The 19,955-nt window shown below is 36.7% G+C and overlaps 1 protein-coding gene and 1 long non-coding RNA gene across 4 annotated transcripts in view; one reads left to right on the top strand and one right to left on the bottom strand.

Moving 5' to 3' along the window:
• LOC136340392 (uncharacterized) overlaps positions 1-19,955 on the top strand; it is a 254,436-nt gene that overhangs the window by 103,671 nt on the left and 130,810 nt on the right. The window contains exon 1 of one of the 3 annotated variants that reach the window (XM_066284442.1): positions 19,471-19,854. The exons of the other annotated variants lie outside the window; for them this stretch is intronic. Coding sequence (XP_066140539.1) covers positions 19,798-19,854 — 57 coding nt within the window. The 5' untranslated portion in view covers positions 19,471-19,797. Of the gene's footprint in view, positions 1-19,470; positions 19,855-19,955 lie in introns of those variants that run through there. 3 annotated transcript variants of the gene reach the window in all.
• Positions 3,440-7,040, bottom strand: LOC136340065 (uncharacterized). The gene is made up of 2 exons (XR_010732249.1): positions 6,630-7,040; positions 3,440-3,657 (listed from the first exon to the last, which is right to left on the bottom strand). It is a non-coding gene; the product is annotated as an uncharacterized lncRNA (long non-coding RNA).

Below are 19,955 nucleotides of genomic sequence, written 5' to 3'. Positions count from 1 at the left end.
GTATCCCGGGCATGAAACAATTTCTATGCCCCCTTTCAAAACGGAAATTCTAACACGCATATTACTCCTTTTAGAAAACCCTTATCATTTTCCTTAAACAAACACTTGGAGGCAGATCTGTGTTACTCAAGTATCTTCTCCATCAAGTAGAACCTTCAGATACGTATTACATATATATACTTAGCTTTATATGAAGTGCTCCACCCAGTGATAATAATAATTAAATCTTGTAATTTGGCAAAATAATACTCCATAATGAAGTATTAAATGATCAGAGCTTCAGTAAAAAAGAAAGAACGCCAATGGTTTTTTTGTCATTGTCTTTCTAGATTTCTTCAACAATTGTTGATAAATAAAATAATAATTACATGGAAATGTCAGTTTGTTTCGTTGCCGAACTCTCAACGAGATATCTGCTTAAAATGCCCCTAGTGATACAGCGTCGAAATTTCTCCCGTAACTCGGATTTTGATAGAGGGCGAATTATCCCCACGAAAGAGAGCGAATTTTCTTATCGCGAAATTGTCCGAAGAATAAATCGGAACCACACCAGTATTGCGCGGATATAGCTAACAAAACCTTAACATCTGCTATTGTGGTTTGGGGTGCGATATGTCTTGATCCAGGACCTCCTTTTGTGTTCATTCCAGGCGCCCTAAACGTACATCGCTACCTTAAGAATGTCCTGAAGCCAGTATTACTACCCTTCATGCAGACTTTGCCAAATGGCGTTTTCCAACAGGATCACGAAAGGCCGCATATTGCGAACATTACTCGAAGATACTTTGAACAAGCACTATTGGAAGTGCTGTCCTGGCCTGCACGGTTACCGGACCTATCACCTATCGAAAATTTTTCGGACGTGATGAGTCTTCGAAATTTACTGGGATCCTCAAATAATTTGGATATCCTACGATACCACCTTGAGGTGGCATGAATTGAATTACCCCAGGAGAATGTTGCCTGTTTGTTGCAAAGCACGCCGCGAAGAGCACATGTTTGCATTGTTGTAGGAGTGACGTTACTCATTATTTACTTTTTAATTAATTAACGGTATTTTTTTTTACTGAAGCTCGGAGCATTTGATATTCTGTTATGAAGCATTATTTTGCCAAAATCGCACGACTTAATTATTGTTATCGCGGCGTGGTGCATGTTATGCGAACGTGAGTGTATTTTTTGATTTCCTTGTTAGAAGATTTCAGTACCTGATCTGATAAATTAGTCCTTAGTACCTAAATCGATTGAGGCACCCCCTTGTGCATGAGAATCACATTTACCACGTGTCCTCAGACAGACTCCTCCTCCCCCTCCCTAGGAACGACAACCGCTTACAAACTGGAGCGTAATTTTTATCAACTTTGTTGCGCCTTCCTTCTTTCATCCAGTCTTCCATATTTATATAGCGCCCTTTTCTCGGATCGTCCTTTATTTGTCTTTGTCTATTGCTCAACCGCATTGTAGTGTAGCCAGTTTGTTCCCAGGGCGATTTGTAAACGTTATTGCCAAATGCTTTGCTTGAAAGGCATCCGCAGGAATAACGACCTCCATTATTTATTTCTATTAAAATTTTCTACCGACAACGGTTTGTCTGGATTTAGAGGTTCTTTGCTAGATGACGATAGTTTCGAGTACCCCAGCAATTTGTGTTTTGGGATCTTAGTTTAATGGTCTCGAGAGTTGTTAGACGTTATCTCGGATTATTGCGTTATTTATTCGGTCCTTTTGTTCAATTTGTTCTGTCACATATTTCTTCCGGATCTGCTGTCATTATTGCACGATTTAATGCTCCTAATTAGTCTCTCTTCGTTTCCAGAGTGCGTGCACGATGGTTTTTCCAGAATATCTGGCAAACGACACCAAATTAATTATCCGTTTTTAGCGCTTTATCTAGAAATAAAAAGCGCCAGATAATGCATGACGAAGACGCACAGATGCCGTAATATATTTCCCTAACAACCCACTGTGACAGGACGCGGAGATATATGCACCTCTTCCTCTCCGAACACTTCTTAAACTTATGAATATACATAAGTTAGGGCATACGATATACAATGGAATTTGTCAACTACGTTTATATTTTTAGCCCTCATAAAATAGTGAGGGGGGGGACAAGTAAACTAAAAACTCATCACAAAAATTTTGCTTCGCTAAATCCCCTTTAATCTACGTAATTTAGTTGTTCGCAGCGGGTGCGGAGAATATACATACGTGATATTAATTTTTCTGCGAAGGGAGAACTATAGACCCATCAGGACGTTTTCCCAAGTGATCTTGTGTGTCAGTGTTTCGTTTAGAAGGCGGACAGTGGCGGAGCACTTCGCTATCGTTGCTGGATCAAACCTTGGTAGCCAGGAAGCTTGAAGCACCATTTTTCGTGTGACTTCTCGAACGCTAACACACGAGACACACAAAATGGTTCCCTTCGTTACCTCATCGCCCTTGGTCGAATCTACCGCAGTTGCGGACGAACCGTCAGGGAGAGACTCCATTGGACCACGGCTCATGTGAGCGGAAACTATTTCGAATTATTAAAGCAATTTTTAAGTTACGAAAGAGTGATCCTGTCGCAGGCCTGTCTGACAGAGAGAATTTTCTCTATAGAATAATTCGGGTCAGTTATTTTCATATTTCTACTTTGAAGAAAGTTCGGAGCAATTTTGAGTGAACGCGCAAAACAAAATTAAACGCATTTTAAGGGGTAATCGATAGTAGCCGCCACTGAACTATTTCATAATACCCCTTAGTCTTACCCCTGGGGATGGGGCACCCTTTTCACTTACGGATCAGCACTAAGGACGACGGAAATTACGCATGGAGATTGGTCCTCCACTTGTTATTGTTTTAATATTGGATCATGTGTGTACAGACCGCTTAAATTGGGGTAAAATAACTTTCCAGTCCTTTGAATATGGAGCAGCGAAAGTTTCTGGAAATGTGCAGTTCCATTGTTTGTAAAATACCCAGAAATATAACTGAAATCATTTTGTAATCGTACCATTTCATGTATAAATTTCAAAATCGAAACTCGCTCAGCCGTGGTCGGGCAAATTGTATCAACACACGCGCCAATTTCAGAGTTGATAATTATTTCTCTTCTGTTACGGCTGAAATGTTAATGTATAAAATTTATCATCCATTTTCCACGATATAAAATTATGATAATTTCTGCTATATCCCCCGCTTTATCGTCTGTTTCAATCACCGCTTGCATTATTTGTATTATAATTATTCAAAGCGAAACCGGCGGATTTGCAGATTTGAAAAATTGTCAATAAAATCCCTCCTGTCGACTTAAGCCTCTTCCGAAACTGGATAAGTCTAAATTGAAAAAATAATTGGAAATGCTTTCAAGTCCAAGGAAGGGATTATCGAGTTATTGAAAATATGCCCAAAATATTGATTACGCCTGCGTTGTTTATATGACTCAAAGGAAAAATAAATCGCAATTTTCTTTACGTTCCTTCCATACAAATTAACATTTTACTTGCTCAGAAATAAATACTCCAGGCCCCAAGGAACGCAGCTTAGAGTGCTTGTAAATCTTGACTACTGACAGTTTGGCCATTAGTAGTTCTTGCGCTGGATAATCCCTTCATTACAGCTTGTTGTGATGCCAAGATAATTGCGACATCCAAGACAATATATCCAGTGTCCCTAAAAAACCAAAAACACAATAATAGAGGTGATTAAATTAAAACTTCTCACATCATACAATAAGAGATTTTGGTGCGTAATTAATTTCCCTTGAAGGCTTATCCTGGAGGTATAATATGGCAAGTTTTACTTTGAGGAAACGAGGAGGAATTACGTTAATTAAAGAGTTTTACCAGCTTTGAGAAAAAAAGCCGGCAAAGACAATTCAGTGACGCCTGTTCGTTTGCAAAGCTAGAATTCCATTTTCGTTAATTAGCATAATTAGGGATCCCTGTGAGAGCTGGCCTTTCTGGGACTGCGACATTCGGGTGTCAGTCCCTTGGAAGTCCAATTTTCTGACGGACAGAGTAAAGATACGATTTAATAGTTTTGAAAAATACGTTTTTTAACGTGAAAAAAATTTTCGAAATTCCATAGGATTGAAATGAGCGAACGTGCAGTCTCATTGCATGTCAATAAAGAAGTTCAGTAACGAGACATGTTTGTTATCAGGGAGAGTGAAAATTATTCCGAACATAAAGTTTAGGCTGTTTGGACAAGCAACAGAAAAGTATTGATTGGTAATAAGTGCAATGAAAATACTCGATGATCTCTGAGACGTGTGGACAAATGCAAAATACGTAAGGTGGAATGGACATATGATATTCCCAAACCCTCGATGTGAATTTTTCACCACTGAAATTCCCAGTTTTGAACTGTTTGCTATCGAAGTAGCAGGTCTCGTATGGCAGCACGGAGGCGGTAGTAAAGCACCTGTGAATATGGAAATGATTTTAGTTCTTTCAAGAGCGTTGATAATTCTGACACACTCATCTAAAGAAATCCACTCCGAGAATCGTGCTAGAATTCCTATTAACATCATTGAAGAGATATCTAAAAGGATTAAGCCTCCTTTCAAGCCTCAAATGAAAATCACAAATAAACAATGTTGCCCATTTCAACAAGAAGAGCTCCATGGCAGCACATGAACTCCTCTAAAACCACTTCAATGAGGGCTAGACGCGTTGAACACTGGAAACTTTCCGCCTTAAAATCGTGACTGAACCTGTTAAAATTAAAGCAGAACTCACAAAAACAGTCATTATTGCATAACGGTATTGGTTTGTCATAACACACCCGAATGTAAGCAAACAGTATCGATTTACTCCCGATTAGAAAGTTTTAATTACACTTCGACTTTATTGTTTCACGGTTGCGATGACGGCTTGATTACCCTGCCCTTAGTAGTTTTCTCGATAAAAACTTCAGAGGAAGTTCAGAAGAAACTTAATAGTGTCTTTAATGTAAGCAAACAGGTCTTAAAATGGTAACGATGCATTTCAAATTAAAAACTGCCCTTATACTGCGAAGCTGAAAGCTTCCGGATATTGATTTTCTCCTTAAGCGCGATATTTCGGGACGCACAATGGGACAAAAATATTAATCAACTTGTTGAAAAATAAAACAATATTGTATAGTCTCCGCTAGCATTAACATAATTCATCCGCATTGTTTTACTAGAGATAAAAATTGAGAGCAATAAATTTTAGCCGTCTTAGACGAGGTTTATTCTACAATAAACAGTCCTCTTATTACTGAAATTTCTTATGTTCTATGTCAAGATACGGCAATAAATTTGAACGTTTACATTCAGTTTATGATAGCAGTTTTTATGTTGCGTTTGGTCTTCATTCATTATGTGCCATCCTCATTGACGCCTCTGTTTAAATGCTAATAAATGGCCGAGATAAAGGAGTGTTAAATGTAGTAAATAATAGTTGTATTTCCGTTCTTGGTCTCAGAACCGCTTGAAGTTAAAATATTGCGGTTCGATAGCCTTATTTTGGTTTTTAATGTTACAGAAAATCCTCTAAACGATTTCAGTTCGCATACAGGGTGGACCATTGAAAACGAAACGGTTCAAGTTTCAGGTCCTCAATTTCATTAAAAGAAGAACCGTTCGAACGTATCAATTTGTCGTCGAGGGGGAAACCTTTTAGACCTATATCCGAACTTCTACCTTCAACCGTTTGAGCAGGGTTAAGTGATACCTTGTGTGAAAGGTTATTCAATTCTCCTTTCAAAAATGTGTAGTTGTTGACATAGGATCTCATTTTCGCCATGCAAATTAGAAATTTGTCCATTTCATTTACAATGACAGCTAGAGTTAAAAGAAATTAGTTAAATAAACGTTCAAGCCAATTTAAATAGAAAAATGGTGAGTTGTTTACAAAACAATGTTTATAAAAAGGAGAATAACGGTCTTGTTGAATGTTGAATTGCACTAGTCAGTAGAACCCTAGAGGATAGTAAAGCAGTGATTGCTGATGTTCAGTAGTTTACTAATTTTCTGGCGTGCATGAATATTGTTCTCTCTACAACTGAAAAAGCTGAAATTATTTCAATGTCCCGTTCAAATAATGAATCTGTATACAGAACAGCTGAGATTTTCGACCAGCGGCAACCTGAAAAACATGTCAGTCGGAAGTATGTCCTCAAGTTCATCAATTATATTATAAATCCAGTAGTCAATGAAGCAGTGGAAGTAGCTGTTATGAATCACGCAACTTAAGATTTACCATTAAGTACGAGGAAGTTGAGTGAAGTGTCAGGTGTTATGCGAACTAGCGCTCGAAGAATATTAAAATATATATATATATATATATATATTTCTTCCTTATAAAATAAGATTAGTGCAAGAGCTGAACAAGGATGGCTTGGACAGGTGACTGTAATTCTACGAAGTTATTAATTACGGAGCAAATCAATACCCCCATGTATAGGTAGGAGTGATGTAAGACTACAAATTCTTCACGAGACACACACGCGACATCCTGAAAAGTTGAACGTGTGGGCTGGTATCTTCGGTGACCATCTAGTTGGACCCTTTTTTCTACCCGGCACCCTAAATGGAGAAATGTATTTGGACGCGTTGGAGAGTGCAATCAAACCCGCCATAATCCAAAATGTGATTAAGGATGAGAGCTATTTACCAAACCAAATCCTGTTCCAACAGGACGACGCTCTTTCGCATTATGCACAGCAGGTGCGAGTGTACTTAGACCAAGCATTTCCAGGAAGTGGTAGAAGGACGCTATTGATGGCCACGAAGATCTCCAGATTTGTCACCGTTAGATTACTTTTTGTGAGTACACATAAAATTTAACAGCTATGCTACTCCACCAACTTGCTTACAAGATTTACGGCAGCGGATTATTAACGAGTGTCATCTTGTAACACCAGAATGTCCAATAATGTGAGAAATCGATTTGGGGAGAACTTGTATCATTACATTGAAGTTAATGTACAGCAATGTGAATGTTTATTGAACTATTTTTTTTTAAATTGCAGCCGTGATTATAATGAAAAGAATACATTTTTAATTTTACAATGTTAGAATGATATCTTATGCCAAAAACTAACTGTCTTTAAGCAGAGAATTGAACGACCTGTCAAACAAGGTGTCATTCAACCCTACTTCCAATTTGAAGTATTAGGGGTAAATAGCACCTTACTCAAAGGGTTGACGGTAGGGGCTCGGATGTAAGTATAAAAGGTTTGCCTTTCCACATACATATTGACGTACTCAAGCGTTTTTTCGTTTAATGAAATTAAGAACCCTGAACTTGAACCTTTTCGTTTTCGTTAGCCCACCCTGTAGAAAAATGCGCCCTAAAAAGCGTGAATAAAAAGGTACCAAAATGCTCTAGAAAATCTCTCTCAGGCGAATTTTAAATCCTCAATTTCCGGGCCAATTGTTTGATTCTACATAATCATTAAACCGAATAAAGTTTATTCGGAGAAGAATCCGAAGTCTAAATTTTAATTTCAGCTCAAATACTCTCAAAGTTACGTTAGACTACCAGAAATGCGGCAACACTGTTCTTCAATTAACCAGATACTGAATTTAGAGCCTCGGGCGAATTTGCAAAAATTTACAATTTAGAGCCGCAATATTCTCCAAAGGGGGAGGTTGTGAATTATTTCCAGAGCTGGGCTTTAATTAAATATTTTTAAGTTTCTACTGCTTTCAAAACTGCAAAAATGCCTTAACTTGGGCTAATTGAATGCTTCGAAAAGCGGTAAAATAAAAAGAAAATGGTCCTGACGTCTAGGGGGACAGCTGATCAAACACACTACTCCTCGAGGGTGCCCAAATTAGTGCCGACAGCGGTTAAGCATAAGAAGCAAGAATCAAAACACTAATTAAGAGGGTAAAAATGTGCTGCAAACAAACTTTAACGAGACGGGAATAGTAAGGTATTGCCACCCCATTTCAGCTATCCCATAACCTACAAGGGAAATAGAGACGCACCCTTCACAGATTCACACAAACAAATTGAGAAAAAATCAGGGAAACCCATTTGTTCCACCTCAAAAGCCCGAAACAAAAAACGATCGACAAAACAAAAGCCCTTGCAGCGTGACGTTTCGCACTCAATCCGAGCGGTCTCGCCAGGCCGAAAAACAAAAGGGAGTAGGCAGGGCTGAAACAAAAGCGTGTCGCAAATCTAAGGGTCGCAGGTGGCCGAGCACTAATTGTACCACCCCATGTCACTTGTCACGTGGACCTACCCCCCTCAAGAAAAGTGTTCCACCACTGCGGAAGCTTCATTATTTTTGACGTAAATTGATTTGTATTGTACGACATGTATTATCGGAAATTGGAACAACCTGGCAAATATTTGCTCGGCTACGCCACTGAGGAAAAAGTCAAAGAAGATGAGTAAAAATAAAATAAGTGGGTCGTGACATTTAAGCAAGGCAGTGAAATAGTGGAAGCATTAACTGCGAGGAGGGTTGGCAAATGTTAATTATAAGTAATGTGAAGAATAATTGGCATGGGTGCAATGACTCAGACCCACCCCTTTCAGGATGTTAATGAAAGGGGCAGCACGTTATTAATATTAATTTTTACTTGGATTTAAAAATAGGAAAAGGTTATTTCTGGCCGTTTATTTATATCGCACATCGTTTAATTTTACATCACATGTTATGAAGACATGATAGAAGCGAAATTTTCGCAAGAGAGGAATGCTTAAACGCTTCTCAAACACCTTAGACTTCTTGATTGTTTCCCATTAAGTTTTCTTGACAACTCTTGATTAAAACCGAGTTGTTACTTCTAGCAGACGTCTATTATTCCCTGTCCCGTGAAAAATACCTAAACTTTCGACGGGCTCACGATTATTTAACAAAGGGTGACTGATTACTCTGTAAACTTTTCTAATTAGCAGCGGTAGAAACTTACTTGCTTCTGGATTCCGATTCAGATTTTCGGTAAGCAACAACCGGTATAAATGTAGGGTATTTAAATTGTGTTTTTGTGAAGTTAAGATACGGCAAAATCATTTAAAAAAACTCAAGAAGTCAAGAATTGAAGAAAATTTTCAGTTTTGGCGTAATCATCATGCGAGCAAAGCGGTAGAATCCAAAATGTACCTTTCAGGCACACAATCTTAGTCCACCTTATGGTTAAGGACACTTTCTTAGATATCCCATGAGGAGAATATTAGCAATAACTTTGAGAGGAGATCAATCTATCCTCCATATGGCACAACATAAAGTGTTACAACGCTTGAATCTATCATGGTATCCTGATTCTGATCATGTGTAGCCTTGTGCGAAGAAATGTGAGGACTCCTTAATACCCTAGACACATTATAATTACTCCTAAATGTAATTTCTAACTATTTTAATAACATATCAGTTATACATAACGGAATAATAACAATGTCTAAGCTAAAATAAAACTAAATATTTTTGATTTGTGTTAGGGTGCAGTGGGGAGTGCATATTGTTAAATCGGATTTACACTTATGTAAATTTTGTTATTTATATAAGTATCTGTTTTTTGTATCAACGACCTTTTGGGTTGTTGCTGTTTGATTAAAATAAGCGAAAAAGTCCAAGTTTAACCACAAAATTTAGTGTTATAGGTAATTGCAAAAAAGTCAACTGCTCTGCACTTGCCCCGAAAATGCTGTGACCCCGTACATCATAGGTTAAGGGCAAAGGGCGAATTTAGCAATAATTCAACTACGAATTGCTTTTTACCACATTAAAAAATCTGGTTTATTTTACAAGTTACACGCTTTTAAACAAAACAAGAACTTTTTTTAAATTAAAAAGTAAAAAATTTAAAAGTTAGCTAATTAAGTTAAAAAATGGCGTAATATATGTTTAATAATTTTATTTTATGACATAAAGGTGTAATGTAAAAAATAAATTGTTAATTTCAGTTTTGTAACTTAATAAGCGTTGTTAATCTTCATCAACACATCTCTTATATTCATATATATTTTTTTAATATCCGTTGAAAATGCCGCACATCTATTACATGGAACTACCACATTAAATTTATTGTCTATGGTCAATATGCAATCGAAAGTGGCATTTACAGATGGTACATAAGTTATTGTCGTGATCAACATTATCAGAATTATGCACGAGAGGTTTCCTTATTCTGTTTTCTGCTTTGATTGCTGGTCTGTAACTAACCTTTCTTTAACCTCTTCCACAGTTAGTACTTCCGGTCTCATTACTACCTTTTTGTTTCATTCCTGCATTTTAGCAAATATTTAACATGACTGCGGACTCATATGCACTGGCCCCAGCGGCTAGTCTGCAGTTGCCCCGTGTATAAATAGTATTTACGGGATATGGGTAGATTAGTGCTTTTCTCAAAAAATATTGAAAAACAATCTATCATTCGTTTTTTAAACGTAAACTTTAATGAAAATGTTTATAATTACCAAAAATCACCATCCGGAACTGAATATTTCACTAAACAAGGCTCTCTAATTGGAACTCCAAATTTGTACACAAACCTTTGCTGACACCTAACCTAACTAATTTATTTACACGGAGGAAACCCACAAATAATGCGCAGCACCTACGTTGTTGGATTTAAATCATCATTAAGAAGATTTCTAACTATTAAGTAATACATTTTTACTTTTATTACAACACAAGGATCGCAATAACACACTTATACCGTTTACATACTTACCCTACTGCACTTATGATGAATCTGAAGAAAGAAATGGCGGGAAGTTTGCAATACCATTATTTTGTTTCTCTCTCTGAGTCGTACGACCTGGAAAGCTGAGACAAAGAGAGATAATGACGGACCAATTCTGCAGTAGGCACATTGGCACCCGGTTGTCGTCTTGATGTTTTTGTCTCTGTCTTACTTGTTGTGACCGACTGACCCATATACTTACCGAGCATTCTGTTTATCAAATAATATTCCTTTTAAAAGGCGCTAAACCACCTGACATTGGAATGTGTGGAATGTAGGTCAGGTCTGGCGATCCGGATATTACCGGTTTTTAAAAAATATGATCTTTTTTTGCCTTTTAACTGGCGCTCCCGAGGGAATTTTCGCAATGCGGTTATAAGCGGATTTTTGCACGGTGTTTTCAACGGATTACTTTTGAAGCGTCACAAGCATCTACACAAGGTGTTTGCTTCTGGAAGACTGTTACAGAACATTCAAATTTTAACCCAGTGTAATACTGTTCTTGTTAAATTGAGGTAAATTCACCCGCCTCATTGCTCAACAAAAGCACTATAACATTAAAATAAACCTCAGTGGAATCATTGGTGGAAGTAAAAATTGTGTATCATATATCACGTCCAGTGAACCATAAAATAAAATATAAAGTATTTGAAAGTAGTTGCTCCGACCATGGATCTCTTGTAATTAGAATCGATGGGACTCCTGACTTGAAGGAGCAACGGTCGCAATGGATTTTGAGGATTTTTTCTTTGGTGCCAAGTCGTCTTGCCAGAAGTTTAAAGAGGAGGATTGGCTCTTAGTTTTCAAGTAAAATTACATAAACGAGGCTTTTAGCAATTTTCGTAATATATTCTTATAATATTTCAACGTGAATTTCCCCCTTAAAAAAATATCTATTAGAAGAAATAGAAAATCCTAGGTTGCAGGGGTGATCAAAAATTCAAGATTACCACGCAAAGATCTACTTAAGTTATAACTGCCGTATCCAAACCTTTACGAATTGTGTAAGATTTTATCAGAATAGTGCTAACAGCTATGATAACCCAGCGAAGGGAGCTTCGGGGGAGGTAGCAGAGCCCGCCAACCAAGGTACTTACAGGTCCAATAACATTAAATATATAGAATTATAGATGACTTTTCGAACTGTGTTTTAAAGAAGAAGTATGTAATGATCTTGTCTTTTGAGAAGGGTCAATGTCCTGAAATTCTCAAAGTTAATAGGGGTTTTCCCGTATTTAAAACGAAGGTTAAATCTTAGTCGTAGAATTACATACTCTTGACTCTTATCACTTTCTGCAATGTTTGAAGTAACTATATTTTAGTAAAATGAAACGATTCTTCGAAATTGATAAATTCGTCCTGTCAAATTGAATACAGGCATGGACGTTCGACTGTGCCTGCCATACATCAGTTTTTTGAAAGAATTATTTCTCCTTTAGAGAAAGGTCCTCTTTGATTATTATAGTTCTTATTACCGTAATTTGGGTCGTGATTTATCGCAATGTTAAAACTTAGCTGTCAGCATCAGCTCTTGTAGATCATTTGAAATTTGATAATCCATTATTTTTCTTTTCTCAGTATCGCTCCATTGAAGTTTATCCATCAATTTTCTTTACCGCATTTAATGATTGTTCGACGGTTTGATTTCCTGCTCTTCGCGTCTGTTAGTATCGATTGGTTGAGATCTGTTTGTCTTTTTTTTTGTCGTAGTTCATGAAAACGACAAGGATGATGTACCGGATTTGCTTCGGCTCATATCACCAACCACAATCATCACCATCAATTTTACAGCTTAACTAACTTTTATTTGTCTAAGTGGCAGTTCCAAAACTAATCCTCTCCTGAACCAGAATTTTTCCTTCTTGCCACATAACTGGCCTCGATAATATAATACTAATGTTTCTTTGTTTCCAATACTGGTAGGTGTATCATGCTTACGCATGTCACGTCGTATCTACATACATGCTGAAAATAAATTAAACGTTTTCTGACCTATGACATGACCTAATTAAAATACAGAGAGAACACAATGGGGCGACATATTGTCCATACGCCACGAAACTTACACCTCAATTACTTCCGGAAAATTACCGCCAAATAAGGAGGCCTTATTCCAATGTCAAAGATGCATACAAAAGATAATAATAGGCTTATTCATCACAGAGCCGCTCATTTTCGTTTTGTTTGGGTGTTAACAATCTGTTATGTCTACTACCGTGTCCGACTCATTTTAATTTTAAAACCTGGAGTTAAATGAACTTTTATTTCATTGGCGCAATAAGTTCGAAGGCCCATTTGGTCTTTATGCCATATTTGATTGCGATTACCAACACGAAAACTGCGGATTGAACTTGATTTTGCATTAGAAACTTCCTTTGTACCCCACCTTGGGTTTCCGTTTAACGGAAATTATAATATACAGGACTTTGCAAACAGTTTCACAGTCGACTGCCTCCCTTTTTAGTTCAAACAAAAGCCCCATCAGGAGCATGTTAGTGTCTCCATCCACTTTTAAAAGGTCGTTGTACTCAATTTTTTTAAAATCCATAACACGCCAAGAACGTTATAGACGACCCTTAATATCCCAAAATACCCAACATAATTCCGGAATCTATTTCGCCCTATTAGTCATGACCACGGGATGACCCCCTCTATATCTAAACACGTCGAAATGCAAAATATGGCCCTCGGGGACCGAAATATGCACAAATTACAACCGGCCCTAATCTGTATGGACCCCGTGCACGGCCTGGAATTAGTGAGTCTTTGAAGTTTCAATTATAGAAAAATTTCGGATTGAATGCAATTTAGATAAGAATTAAATAGGAGTGTGTGTGCATTTGTCACGGTGGCTTGCAGGCAGATAAGGTGGCTTCCTTTGAACTTGTAATTTGATTTAGAGCTTTGTTTGTGGATGATAAATCACTGTGTATGTGCATTCCAGAATGTGTTTGAGTTTGGAGAAAGAAAAGCAGAAACTCTGATCGATTAATTTTAATCTTAATGAATTTCTGTGCGCTCATTAGGCTAACAAATTGATCCCTTTGGAATGTTTTCAGTAAGTGCAAGATGTTGGAAAACATGTATAGACGAAGTAGAGAACACAATCCCGAGACACCGGCATTTTAAAACGTGATTCTTTGGATATCGGGATTAAAAATCAAACGCATTAATTTATTTGATATTATTTTTCGTATTGGGATTTTGAGTTATGTAAACTGAAATAATGCTGAAATAGTAGTAAACATAAACACTGGGTACGTTTACATATGAGTATCTCTTCGGGTATGCGCAGCATGGTATGCGTGTACCGATTTTGCACACATATGCTTAATGAAGCCAATAGGTAGTAACACGTATTGTCGAGTTGCTCTACATCCTCTTTCCATTTTTATGTAACCACTCGATTCTTTTTGCGGACATGCCACGAACTTTTCGTTGAATTTATTACATTCATTCACACGAAACATTTTATGTTGTGTGATGTAAAACATATAGAATTTTTTTTCAGAATGAAACAAGTCTGGAACCGAAGTCTTTTCCGTAACGTAACGTTGCGGTAAAAGCCTGCTATTTTTTTTCTTACATAGCTAAAAACGCTAATCAAATCTCTAAGTGTTTTTTTTTGTTATTTCCCTTTGTCACTGCAATTAAAACTAAAGAAGATAGAACGAATGCAAATAACCGCAAGAAAAGTAAAAGAAATGCGAGAAAAATACGATAGCACTAGACTGAGAGCACCTACCTCTAATTTTGTACCCAAATTCTTGAGATCGAATTTATTCGAATCGATCTTGGACCAATTCCCATTTAATTTCGCAATAGCAATTTCTTGCCACCAATTTTATTTCATACGAAAAACAAAAATTTCTAGTAAATATCCCTTTTTCGCTCTTCCATTAACACAGAATCGAATGAAAGCGGAAATCCGTCCTTTGTGCTTTTTCTCTACACAGATCGCAAAGTAAAAGAATTTCTCCGTGTGGAAATATTTAATGAACCCGCCTTATTCCACTGTTCCTCAAAATCCGGTCTCAAATAATAAATCTTGTAGATCTTTTCCCTATTGCGAAAATCTATTCTGCCTACCATCACTGCAAATGCGAACTCTTCTGCTTCTATGCACACAAAGAACAATGCTTGGTAATTTTGTTTCTATATTTTTTTCTGTTCTATCCTTATTTAGTTTCCATGGTCAAATTAGGATTAATTAAATTAGGGCAAAAAGGGCAATTTTCAATACGAAACCGTTTCAAAAGTTGTTAGAGAAAGAGAAAACGTTTATGAAATTTAAAACGGTGTTCGATTGAAGACGACTTCAACATGCAAATAATATATTTAGATAAAATGCCCATACAAAATTTATTTAAAAGACAAAGATTACGGCAAAGTTTATGTGTCGAGAGGGTTTCTTATTTCCCACTACCTGCCCTCAGAAACCTCAAAATAGCTGCCAAACTTCTCGATTTGAACCCCCGAATAAATTCAATAGGTTTTGAATAACGGATAAGCGTCGGCATTTCCTATGCACCTTATATATCCTTTGATTTCCTGTATTATTCGAAGTTCAGCCCCCTGGGGGATCGCGGCCCCAAAGACCTTTCCGACAAACACACTGCTAGACATTTCGCATTTTCACTTCCGTTAAAACGGAATCCTAAATGGGGGTGAAAAAATCGCGCGCCCCCGGAACTACTACAGGGGCACTTTCGATTTCCGAAAATCATATAAAAATACTTCGATGAATATGTCTCGTATATGCGTAGACTGAGTGCTTTTATTGTTATGATGCACGCGATATAAGCAGATGGCGTCGACATGACTATAAATTGGGCAATGATAGGGGTCGGAGTCATCAGTTATTTGGGGTCGGTTAGGGGCAGGAATAGACGAATTAGATAGACGATCTTTAAATTTTCTAATTTTTAGAGTTTTTTGCAGAAACTCTTTCGGTTTCTAAGACATAGGGTTACTTCGACACTCTTTTCTGTGATTTTGAAGGTATCTCAAATTTTTTAAATTGCATTTTTCATAATTCAAGTGACTCAGTTTTGATATCCAGGATGCACTTGGATATTTTTGCGTATGTGCAAAATGAGTCAAGTACCTAATTTTCCTTAATTAAACTTTAAACGACGACATCTTGGAAAAGAGTAGAATAACTGTATTAAAAAATAACTGAAATTACAGGAGTGAAAATTTTCTTTTGTAAAGTGAGGACCAAAATGTATTAACAATTATGTTATATCCAGTAATAGATAATGTCTAATGGAACTGAACTCTCTCACATCAGTTATTGTTAATTAAGGAGTACTTATGATAAACTTTCCTTTCCGGCACCCTTTATTTTTGTTGCACCTCCTTCATTTCCAAAAACAACCTCTGTACTTGAAATACAAACGTTATCCGAGGAAAATCTATTTTTGTGTCTGGAAGGAAATTAATTCCTTCGGACAGCTGGAACAAATTCGACAAAAAATAAATTTAATTCCACCCGACTGCCTGGCGCGTTCAATTTTATTTCGGAAACTTCGATTTTTATCAAAAACTCCTGCTTGGATGACTTTTTATGAAAACTTTCCCTGGAAAAACTTCCTTATATACGTACCTAGTGATGCCTTATCGGGTTTCATTTATTTCCGAGTTTGCTAACAGGCGGAAACACACTGAGAGAAACCCTCCTCTTCAACATCAATACATTTTCTACCCATATCAAATTTACGACAAACATCAAAAGGTTTATTTCTTCCATATTCTTCCCATCACAAGCTCATATATATCCCAAAATATTTTGGCACAAAATCCAGGAAATCTTATGTGCTAGATTCTCAGAGAAACATTCACACTTCCTTCGTATTCAGAGTAATCAAACCATAGAGAAATTCAATTCAAAACCCAATTTTAGCAGCGAAAACACCTTTTAATGTCCCTAATGAAACTAGACGTCCCGTGGGTTAAAACAATGCACTTATACTTATATACCTTTATTACTTGACGTTGTAATGGTGAATAGGGGCCGTATCAAGGTCGATTTAACTTGGGGGAGATTAGGTGAGTGGAGTGGTTAATTTTGCCGGATGGGGTTTGCATGAAACGTATATTCGTCATAATCAAATCAGCAAGTTGGATTTTGCTTTATCAAAAATATATACATACAGAATTTAATTTCGTTATGTGTCAACAACCCCCCCAAATTGAAAGTAATAACTATGAAATCAAAGAAGGATCTGGAAAAACTATTTGTTTCAATTTTAGCAATGAACATGTTTTATATCCAGTCTTGATTAATTTGCCTTATATAGATATAATTTTGTAAGGTTAAACGATGAAAGCCACTGTTTTTCCTCGGGTGTAAGTTAAAAATAGCCCCACCAGAGTTCGGTGCCATAAAACACATTAAATCTAATAGAAAGGCACATTAAATTAATCAAGATGTAACGAACGACCATAATAACATGCTGGATAAGAGAATCGGGTCCGTTTCAACGGCCATGAGCCGTGGCTAAAAAATCTCCTAATTTATTTGAGTAATTGGAAACCATTATTTTTTACTAAATAGAAGCCTCCTAAATTAAATGACGAATTCGACTCTGCCAACGAACGATTAAGGGGAATTTACTGTTATTGTTTTTGATGTTGGGGCTTTTTTGGGAGGCACCAGTTACGAAAGCAAATTGAGCATGATTTTATTTATTCTAGGTTTTTATTTTCTTTATTCTCTTTGTATTTTTAAAAACCTTTCACTAGTAATAAATACCGTTAATAGCGAGTGTACAATGTGATTCTATTATTAAAAGTGTCTGAACAATTGGACAAAACACACTTTTCAAATTTGGCTATACTTTGCCTTTTTTTGAAAGTACCTACATAGTTTTACGAGTGTTTCAAAGTTGCTAATTCTGGCGGAAATCAGCGAAATAACGGAGGTTTCATATGAATCACCCCACAAATCTGGAAATTTTTGTAGTATGAATTTATTTCAAGTAACACCATAATCAAGTTGCAACAGTTTTCGAGATAATAACGGTTGAGTAATGCTGGAATGGTTACAGACGTCAAAAGGGGAACTTAGTCTCGTCTTCTAAAATTAAGGAAAAAGACGGAAAAATCCATTGAGTGAATCACCTCGCGGAAAGCTGGACAAATCGAGGTGCGAGAAGTTGATTTAAAATATAGCGGTATTTTACTTCATATTTTTCACTGCTTTCAGTTGATGGTGTTTACAACTTTCACAAATATAAAAAACGAAATTAATTTATAATGTAAAAATTCAACATCCTGCAGAAAAAAATTAAGAATCGTAGTATTCAAAAACTTTCAAATTTCATTGCAAATATAATAAAATCTGAAATAATCTTGTTTGATACATTCGTTATTCGAAGATAGGAAGACCAGAAATTACTATAATAGCGAGAAATAAAATTTAATTGAACGATATTAAAAAGTATATTAATTCCATCGAGTATATTTTGACCAAAAATTATTAAAATTATTTGAAATAAATTGTAAATTAACTGTAGAACATTAACATAAAATACATAAATAATATATATAATGATACATATATAAAATATAATACGTTCTTTTAATCACATTAAATTAAAAACAGACCACATTAGATAAAAGCTAAAAATTATTTAATCTCTGTTCCGGCACCTGTGGATACGATGATCCAAAATTACTAGAACTGATTGAAGTATTCTGTGAATTATTTAACTGTAGGATATTCAACGCTAATTCGAGATTAAAAAACTGACTTAAATCAACTCGAGACCTTAACACTTTACTGACTTACGAATAATTGCATAATAAAGCAGTCGTTCGTCGTTTGTAGATGCCTAAGGGTGTTTGAACAGGTTCTTTTTAGGCAGAATAGGTCGAAGAACTAGACACAGCTCGTCTAAGTTAACTTTGCGGGTGAGCTAATGGACCAATGCGCCATATTTTCTTTTCTTCGGAGCGCATGGCATCCTTAAAATCGCCCGTATTTTTACTGCGCTTCCATTTTTTTATTGCCTCCCCCGCAAAGTTAACTAGGGCGAGCTGACATGGTTAAATTAGCTGCTGGAATAAGTAATATAAGTAGTACGTAAGTTTACTAGTTTCAATGATAGACTTTATATAAGCTTGAAATGCTGCAAATACGGCCTCAAAATCGCATTGCTACAATGCACTGTATTGCAGATCTCTTGAGCTGATTTCGATCGAATATCTGCACCAAGACAAATCAGTGACAAACGGCTTAGAGATGTTTAAGGACAGAAACATTAAACTAGTAAAATATCTTAACACACATCTTTATTTTCTAGCTGTGCCTGATTTATCGGTTTCTATTCCCGATGAGAATAACGGGAGCCACACACTCAATCTTCCTATTCAGATCTATCATCCCCGGTTCCTTCATTACCTCCGAAGTTTGCAATTATTCACGTCTCAAACGATGGTGACGCGGAAAAAAATTATATTGCACAAGATCAGTTCGAGCGCCGATAGTGATAATGAAAATTGATTACTGCCGCTGAAAATAATCAAACTGTTCAATAATAATACTGATCGCGTACTTCGCATTTTTCAGATGATAGTTGAAATTTCATAGATCGTCAAAAATCAGAATTTAACAACTCCCTAATCCCGACCTACATAACCCGGTAACATGTCGAAGTCTGCACCTTCTCCCGTTGCTCGAACCTCGGAAAACCTGCTCAGGAGTCCCAGGACCCCCAGAAATCTTGAATTCCCATCATCCGTCCCGACTAAAGTACACACACAAAGCAGGCGCATTCAGAATTTCGCCGCTTACTTCGATAATGCTATAGACGCACTTCAGTCGTGCGCCATCCATAGATACGAGTGGGCTGCGCTGGACTACGTCACGAAATTACGACAATCGCCGCTCAATTACACTTTTCACCGGCAATTGTTTAATTATTTTGGCGCGAGCTGTCAATTATTTTGACATTTTTGAGTTGCGCCTTAGCATACTTTAAAGTTCGTTTGTTGCTATGGAAATAGACTGTTTTTAACTTTTTGTGCGGATTGTGAAAAAGTGTTTGTTGTTGATAAATGAAAATTCGGTTGGGGGTGTACACTTAGTATGTGATTGTTGCCAGTGTTGGATTTATTTGCCCGATACGAAAATGTGCGATGACAATTGCATTATCGAGGGAACCGTCAAGTTTAGAGATGGAAAGAAGGTGAGTAATCTTTAGTAATTATACGCTTTTCTACAACTAGGAGGTGAGGGTGATATTTTTGCCTGTACGCAAGAATAGCACAAACTGTAGGAAACATATAT

Source organism: Euwallacea fornicatus, chromosome 7 (assembly GCF_040115645.1).
Source record: "Euwallacea fornicatus isolate EFF26 chromosome 7, ASM4011564v1, whole genome shotgun sequence".
Taxonomy (NCBI): Eukaryota; Metazoa; Arthropoda; class Insecta; order Coleoptera; family Curculionidae; genus Euwallacea; species Euwallacea fornicatus.
The sequence above is the reverse complement of the archived record's forward strand: the minus strand, read 5'-3'. Positions and strand labels throughout refer to the sequence as shown.